The sequence below is a fragment of the Triticum urartu genome, unplaced genomic scaffold (assembly GCF_003073215.2).
Source record: "Triticum urartu cultivar G1812 unplaced genomic scaffold, Tu2.1 TuUngrouped_contig_4504, whole genome shotgun sequence".
Lineage (NCBI taxonomy): Eukaryota > Viridiplantae > Streptophyta > Magnoliopsida > Poales > Poaceae > Triticum > Triticum urartu.
The window spans coordinates 1-8725 of NW_024115097.1; the positions used below are offsets into that span (position 1 = coordinate 1).

General features: G+C 47.0%; 2 protein-coding genes across 2 annotated transcripts; both read left to right on the forward strand.

Annotated features, from left to right (window-relative positions):
• Nucleotides 1–3: 3 nt before the first annotated feature.
• On the forward strand, nt 4–2639 carry LOC125527924 (purple acid phosphatase 2-like; the record flags this gene model as incomplete). The annotated part of the gene is made up of 5 exons (XM_048692425.1): nt 4–51; nt 151–351; nt 462–573; nt 1372–2077; nt 2174–2639. Coding segments are annotated over 5 exons (1254 nt in total), but the record flags the coding sequence as incomplete, so codon positions are not given.
• A 1816-nt stretch (nt 2640–4455) lies between these two features.
• Nucleotides 4456–8246, forward strand: LOC125527925. The gene is made up of 4 exons (XM_048692426.1): nt 4456–4716; nt 6042–6668; nt 6980–7155; nt 7248–8246. Exons 1-4 carry the CDS (start codon nt 4712–4714, stop codon nt 7847–7849), a joined length of 1410 nt encoding a protein of 469 aa, XP_048548383.1. The 5' UTR covers nt 4456–4711; the 3' UTR covers nt 7850–8246.
• The last annotated feature ends 479 nt before the right edge of the window (nt 8247–8725 follow it).

The following is an 8725-nucleotide window of genomic DNA, read 5'->3' on the forward strand; positions in this document are numbered from 1 at the left end:
TTCGACGCCGACGTCTTCCGCGTGCCGCCGGGCTACAATGCCCCTCAGCAGGTCCGTCCGTCCCTCTGATTTTCGATCTGTGGTTCTTGGGTCGGCCGTCAGGGAGCAATAATTCCTCATCTTGTTTTCATCGGGCGGTTCGTTGCGCAGGTGCACATCACGCTGGGCGACCAGACGGGCACGGCGATGACGGTGTCGTGGGTGACGGCGAGCGAGCTGGGCAACGGCACGGTGCGGTACGGCCCGTCGCCGGACAAGATGGAGATGACGGCGCAGGGCACGCACACGCGCTACGACTACTTCAACTACACCTCCGGCTTCATCCACCACTGCGTCCTCAGGAACCTCAAGGTAACCTGCGGAACCTCCTCGGGAAAACGAGCAGAGAACCCGAGAGCTGGCACACATCATGCACGCAACGGGCGCCGGCCGCCATTGATTTCGTGTGCTCCTGCGTGCAGCATGGCGTGAAGTACTACTACGCGATGGGGTTCGGCCACACGGTGCGCACCTTCTCCTTCACCGCCCCTCCCAAGCCCGGCCCCGACGTGCCCTTCAAGTTCGGCCTCATCGGTATGCTGTTCATCAGTTCGTTGGTACTGTACTCTTCTTGGTCATGCTTGATGAACACTGGAAAATAAGATCCGTGATGTACGAGTTGGTATAGTTAATTACTCCATGGATCGGCATAAACAAGATGGTTCGGTAGGATCTACGACAAGATGAGGAATGCCTGGCGAGAGCCAGCATCGGTCGTCAGTCATCGTTGTCGTCGCTAGACGTTAGCCAGCATCCGATCCATGTCAGAGATCCATATGCCAGTATGATAATCATCTTAGGTGCGTAGTTCGGCCGGCGTCATGCGTGCAAGTAGCTGACACGTCCACTTCCTTGGGATCTGAATTTCATGGGATGTACTCCCTCCCTTCGGAATTACTTGTCTCGAATATGGATGTATCTAGAACTAAAATACATCTACATACATCCATTTTCGTAACAAGTAATTCCGAACGGAAGGAGTATCGATCAAGACAAGATGGCCATGTTGACTGCCGCAGGAAACAATGTGCTCCAGACCAGTGAGCCAGTGAGCCAATGTCATAGGCTCATAGCTGTCTGAAATGAACAAGGAAAGTGAAAATTGACTAGGAGTAATTGGGAAAGAAAATCCTTAAAACAAAACAAAATAAATTGACTAGGAGTATTCGGTTAGCTAGCTGGATATTTATTTTGTTTTGAGGAATATAATCAAGCTGTATAGTAATTATTTTGATTTGCAGGAATAAATAATCAAGCCGGATCTTTTATTCATGTTTATTAATCCTTTTGTGGGGATTTTTAATAAATATATTTATTAATTTTGCCGGGCAGGTGACCTGGGGCAGACGTTCGACTCCAACAGCACGCTGTCGCACTACGAGGCCAACGGCGGCGACGCGGTGCTCTTCGTGGGCGACCTCTCCTACGCCGACGCCTACCCGCTGCACGACAACCGGCGCTGGGACAGCTGGGCGCGCTTCGTGGAGCGCAGCGTGGCGTACCAGCCCTGGATCTGGACCGCCGGCAACCACGAGCTGGACTACGCGCCGGAGATCGGCGAGACGGTGCCCTTCAAGCCCTTCACCCGCCGCTACCGCACGCCGTACCGCGCCGCCGGCAGCACGGAGCCGCTCTGGTACTCGGTCAAGGTCGCCTCCGCCCACATCATCGTGCTCTCCTCCTACTCCTCCTACGGCAAGTACACGCCGCAGTGGACGTGGCTGTCGGACGAGCTGGGCCGCGTCGACCGCAAGGCCACGCCGTGGCTCATCGTGCTCATGCACTCGCCATGGTACAACAGCAACAACTACCACTACATGGAGGGGGAGACGATGCGGGTGCAGTTCGAGAGCTGGCTGGTGGCCGCCAAGGTGGACCTCGTCCTCGCCGGCCACGTCCACTCGTACGAGCGCAGCCGCCGCTTCTCCAACGTCGCCTACAACATCGTCAACGGCAAGGCCACGCCCGTGCGCGACTTGGACGCGCCCGTCTACGTCACCATCGGCGACGGCGGCAACATCGAGGGCATCGCCAACAAGTACGTATACGTTGCTTGCTTGAATTTATATGCAGGGTGCTCTGCTCTGCTCCGGCCATGCATTGCTGACATGACAAAATGAATGAATGGATGCAGCTTCACGGAGCCGCAGCCGTCCTACTCGGCCTTCAGGGAGGCGAGCTTCGGGCACGCGACGCTGGAGATCAAGAACCGGACGCACGCCTACTACGCGTGGCACCGCAACCACGACGGCGCCAAGGCCACAGCCGACTCCGTCTGGCTCACCAACAGACACCACCTCCCCACCGACGACTCCAAGTGAAGTGGCCGGACGGATCATCTGCCCCTTTACTTGAGCAACGTGGGGTTTTTCTTACATGTTGATCCATCTGGCTGCGATGGGACAGAAAAGAAGACATCTTGGGCAGCTGCAAATGGTTGCTACACGGCTGCTTCTTTCATCTCATGTCTCCGACATTGTGAATCTCTTGAGCTCGAGCCGTAGTTAGTGCAATTAGTCATGTAACCTTAAGGGTAAAGCTCTTGCGCGTAGTCTCGCTTGAAATAAAATAACAAAAGAGATTTGGGAGGTTCTTCTCAAGCACCTGATCTGCATTCGACTATATACATATGTGTTGACTGAAACTGTGCATGATAATCAGATCATGTGCAGAGAGCATCATTTCTTCTAAATATAATATTCAAACGTGCTCCACGCTCCTGATTTCTTTCCTGGCAGGTAATCAGATGGTCAGAGTATAACAGAGATATGCTAGGGTAATTGGGAACATCAAACTCCAGGAAAATGAAATGAACTCTGCTGGGGGAAACGTCTCCTACCGCGTCCCTCCGCCTATTTCGACAAGTAAAATGAAGGGAAGCTCGTACTACTAGTAGCGTGCTTTGGAGTTGTAACATGTAGTGTCGAGGTCTTGTAATGGTTGTTGCTATCTTCTACTCCCTCCATCCCAAAATATAAAATCATTTTTGACATTAATGGTCTTACATTTTAGGACGGAGGATGTGTAAAACAATGAAACGTACCTATTTTGTGTACTCCCCGGGAAAAGGAGTACAAGTAGTTCAATAACAACGTAAAAAGAAAAAAAAACAAAGAAAAGAGTCAATTACACCACTAATGCTTAAACTTGGTAAGAAAATTCACTTTACTGCTAAAACTTGCAGCATATATTGAACTGGTGCCACAAGTTGGCTCAGGCATACATGTATGGTGCAAATTATGTTTGGATACAAAATCGACACTAACGAGGCGCACCAGCATGGCATGGGGCCCGCGGTCAGCAACCAAATGACGGAGGCAAGGCGTGTGGCCTACTATTGTTTGAAAACTCCCTCATATTTATTTTCTAATAAAAACTCGCGCGAGTCAATTTGAATAGTAGTTGGCTGCATGGGTTTACGTGTCAACTCGGTTCCACAGGAGCATTTCATGTCCTATATGGATACATCTGAAATATATTCTTTGAGTCTTAAGTGGGCCGCGGTCCATGAGGCCCATTTTGCACTTCTTTAAATCTTATAGAAAATATGTAAATTATAATCGTGTGATATAAATAATACACATGTAAATAAAATTAATTGCATTACAAAAATAATCAAGTTTTAATTTAACAATTATCCATATATTTAAATTATAAAATATAAAACTATTCATGCAATATATAATACATCAAAGTAATTTTATATGCTTCTATGTATTTTAGTAAATGCTTATAGAAATTTGAAATTGTTCAAAGTTCAAAGCAAAATATTCATGTAGTATATTTAAGTGTTCAGGCTTTACAAAGGTTTTTGTTCATCTATATATTTGAAGAAATGTTTATAGAAGTTTGAAAATCTTAACAGTTTTAACAAAATATCTGTGCAGTATACAAAAGTGTTCAAGCTTTAAGAAAGTTTATATTTTTCTATATTTGAATAAATGCTTATATAAGTTTAAAATGTTCTTGCTTTTAATAAAATAATTATGTACCTGTTCATTTTGTTTTGCAAGATTTTTGTTTATAGTACACAATTATAGTTTACATATAGAAAAAAAAACAGTGCAAAATGGGTCGTAGGGACAGCAGCCCCCTTAAGACTAAAAAACCTTTAAAAAATCGACTTCTCTCGACAGCTCCTGGATCCAATCTGACATCGACAAGGTCAGGCCGGCTTCGGTACGGGAGCGGCGACAGCGGCGCGTCGGCGACTCGTTCTGGTGGTGATAGTGGTCGTTCGGTGGTCCATGAATCTCGATGTAGTTTTTACTATGTTTGAAGTGCTTTGTACTTCCGGTGAATCTTCATGATAGATATGATTCTTTTGGAGAAAAAACTTAACTTTATAGACATCTCGAGCGTAGACAATCCTTGAGACAAGGGTATTACCGCCAAGACTGGAGGTGACGGCCTGACGGGGACGCAAGACCCGGGACGCAGGCCACCTCGTCACCGCTCCTTCCATTGGCCGCGCCCACGGACGCAGGCCGACAGTTTCCCGTCCTGCCCCTCCCTCGTCGCTAGTCGTTGCTTGCTCCGATTTTCCACCCACAATCCGGGGCAAAACACCCGGGGAGCGAAGCAAGAAACCGAGGGCTCTCCTCCCAGGCGCGGATCTACCAGCCTACCAGGGCGCGGACCGCGCGAGGCTCTGGCCTTCCGCTCCTCCAGCATGAGGTAAGCTCCTGGCTCCACACGCGCTGGTTCCTCTCCTCTCCCTTGGATTCCAGCACTGCTGCATAGATAGCTTCGTCAGGCCAATGGGGAATTTTCTTTCTTTTATGCTAGCTCTATGCGTGAATGGTGCTCATCTGGCGCCCATCTCGAGTTAATTAGGCCAAGACAGGGGATTTCCCACTGATTGTATGCGTTACCCGGCCGAATGAGGCGGGATGGAGCAGGATTAATTAGTGGATCAGGCTCTGTATCCAGCAAAGGCAGATGCGTAGATGTGTGTTCGAGCAATGCCTTCAGGTGCCCGAGCGAGCGACTCGGATGTGCGTTTGGGGAATGCCATTTTGATTGATGGCCGGGGTGAATCTGATCCAGGGACGCCAGCCGCAAGCTCGATCCCGTAATCCCGTTGACCTTAGCCGTGTGGTCTGGTTGCTAACGATGGCCGGTTGCCTGCTCCACTAAGTGCAAGCCACACGAATCTGGTGGTAGTATCTGTGGCTGTGAGGCTGCGCTCAGCTCCCTGCACTTGCAGAATGCTAGAGATTCAAGTGAGACGGAGGAACGTTATCATTCTCGGTCCGGTTCTCAGATCCTTGAGTGAAACAGGGGAAACAGGAATATTCTTGTTCTTCCATTGTCACCCCTTCCCTTTTCGGATGCTGATGTAGCCTGAAAGCGAGGATCTCATGACAACCACCACGGCAGACTCTTGGTACCTCTGTGAGACCACCTTAAGCATCATGCGATCGGCATATATAGCTTTGTTTTAGATGGATTGGCTTGTTAACTAGTACTAGGTCCTAAGCTTCAGTTCCAGGGGAGACATTTCGTTCGTTTAAACCAACTAGTAGTATAGCAGTTCAGATACTCTACTTTGCAGTTTTGCATGGAAATCTTTGAACGTTTCCTCATCACACCCTTCCAATTTATAGTGACAAATTCACCAAATATTATGCGTACAGTCCAAAGCATGAAAAACAGGAACTCTTCTAGGTATTATGTCTACAATTCCTATGTGGTGTGAATGCAATTAACTTTTTGGAGCATACTTCAGTATTCATTCATTACAACCGTTTCATTCTAGATCTTTTGCACCCATTGGCCACGCCTCAAAACATACTGTGCACATGTGAGACACCCTATAGATCCTTGCTAAGGACTTAAGGAGTGAATTTAAGCTTAATTGCACTGATGATGTGAATAGTGGATTGAAACATGTTTACTCTGTTGTGTCACAGAAATATCCCCAGGATTCTGTTACTGTCATGTGGCATCCATAGGGGTATATGGAATGTTTACCTAATTATTATTCTGCCTTCTTTCAGGGGAAAAAAGATGATATATGGATTCTCCATCTCCCTTATCCTCATCAACCTGGCTTCCATAATGGAGCGGGCTGATGAGAATCTCCTCCCCGCTGTTTACAAGGAAGTCAGTGCCGCCTTCGATGCTGGTCCTACTGATCTGGGGTACCTTACGTTTATAATGAACTTTCTGAAGTCCATAGCATCTCCCTTGGCAGGTGTCCTTGCTCTTCAGTATGATCGCCCCACTATTCTTGCGGTCGGAACTGTCTTCTGGGCTCTATCAACAGGGGCCGTTGGTGTCAGCCAGTATTTTCAGCAGGTTGCATTCTGGAGAGGTGTAAATGGTGTTGGACTTGCCATTGTCATACCATCACTTCAGTCCTTCATTGCTGATAGCTACAGAGAGGGCACCCGTGGCGCCGGATTTGGTTTGTTGAGTCTCATTGGCTCAATAGGTGGTATAGGAGGAAGTATTGTGGCAACAGTCATGGCTGGAAGGGATTATTGGGGATTCCCTGGATGGCGGTTTGCATTTATTGTGGTCGCGTTTGCAAGCTTGTTGATTGGGCTTCTTGTTTACTTTTACACCGTTGATCCTAGAAAAACATCTCCAGGAAATTTTGGTGATGACGACACCCATGAGAGGTACGGTTTTCCTCTGATTTTTGATAAATTCTTTGATAGACTTTTAGTAGTTTTGATGAATCATGAAAACATAATTAGCATGTAATAGTAGTATTGCTGGTGATCAAGTGCTGACATTTATTTTCTGTTTTCACTATATCCAACATCATGCTTGCAACTTTTCTCATTCAACTTTTCAGCTGAGTTGGAATTTTGTAGTGCACCTTGTTTTCTTTTCTAAGCTGATGTGTTTGATTCTACATTAACTTTCCATATAACAGTATGTGTATCTGTCCTTGAAGCATAATGTTGCTATCTCATGTAAATGGCAGGTCACGTTTGGTTGGTAACAGTGTTTTTCCTCCACTGTCCATCTGGAAGGATTCATGGATAACAGCAAGATCTGTCATGAAAGTGCGGACATTTCAAATCATCGTCCTGCAAGGCGTAGTCGGCTCCTTGCCATGGACCGCTGTTGTTTTCTTCACAATGTGGTTTGAGCTAATTGGTACGAATACAGACAAACGGAAATTTTCAATATTTGAACTGACAATAACGTCTTTCGGGATTAAACATTAACAAAGTCTTGAAACCTCGTAGGTTTCGACAACAAAAGCTCGGCGGGGTTAAACAGCCTATTCGCCATCGGCTGCGCGAGTGGGTCATTTCTTGGTGGAGTAATCGCAGACCGCGTGTCAAGACACTACCCGGATTCAGGCCGCATCATGTGTGCTCAGTTCAGTGCCTTCATGGGCATCCCTTTCACATGGATCCTCCTCACGGTCATCCCGCAGTCGGTCGACTACTGGTACAGCTACGCCGTCACGCTGTTCCTGATGGGGCTCACCATAAGTTGGTGCGCCACCTGCGCAAACAACCCGATGTTCGCGGAGGTGGTCCCTCCCAAGCACCGCACCATGATCTACGCGTTTGACCGCGCGTTCGAGGGCTCCTTCTCCTCGCTGGCCGCTCCTGCCGTCGGCATGGTGACCGAGAGGGTATATGGCTACAACGCAAAGACGGTGAATCTAGCGGACGGGTCGGTGGCAGGGGCGTATGCGCTCTCGAGAGGGCTGCTGACCATGATGATTGTTCCTTTTGGTCTGTGCTGCCTGTTCTACACCCCGCTGTACTTTGTGTTCAAGCGCGACCGTGAGAACGCGAGGTTGGCGGCCAGTGCCAAGGATCTGGAGCTAATGTGATGCTCCGCGTTTTTTTATCAGTTGCAGTGTTCGTTAATGCGGTTAGTTGATTCAGCTTGGGGTTGAAATGGTGCAGTTGACAGAATACTACAGGTTTCACCTTCTTCAGACAGATGAGAAGTACACCTTCAGACAAATGAAAAGAAATACACGAGTACACCTTCAGACAGATGACAAGATATACACGGGTAGAGTCGGTGATTTTAATTTTGTCAATTAGAGAGGATATATATTGTACTAATACATTGTGTAGGTAAATAAATGGCAGCTGTCATGTTCAATCTCACCGCAATTAGGATTTATTTTTTCTTTTGTCGCCTGTAATCCTGAGCTGAATTTTTGGATGAAGATGGCATTGCCCCTGATCCTGAAGTAATGAACTAAACTTGGTTCAGCATGTGCAACATTCACTTTGACCAATTTGACACTCTAATTGAATTTGTATTTGCCTCCTGTATTGTGCCTCCGGCATTATGTTTTCTTGTACAGAAGCTGCATCTTTTGAGTTCGGACAACCAAAACAAGCATCCACCACAACTTTGTAGTGCAGTTTCTCATGTTGCCAAAAACACCAGATTAGGAAATTATTTGTTCAATGTTTACATTTCCAACAAAATTGTACAATAAATCTTGTAAACAATGAGCAAAAACCGCTGATTCAAACTTGTAAACAATGCACACAGTTGGCGAAGAGCTTGAGCACTTCTACTTGCAAGAAGCTTAACCTACAATTGTTTATACGCCTAAAACAAATGTAGGATGCTCATGCTTTCAAATGGAGAATCAGTCCATGAACTAAATCTTGGAGGCATGCAGGACCAAAATCATATTTTTAAGAATATATAAACTGGAAAACTTTAAAACATGCCTTGCTGC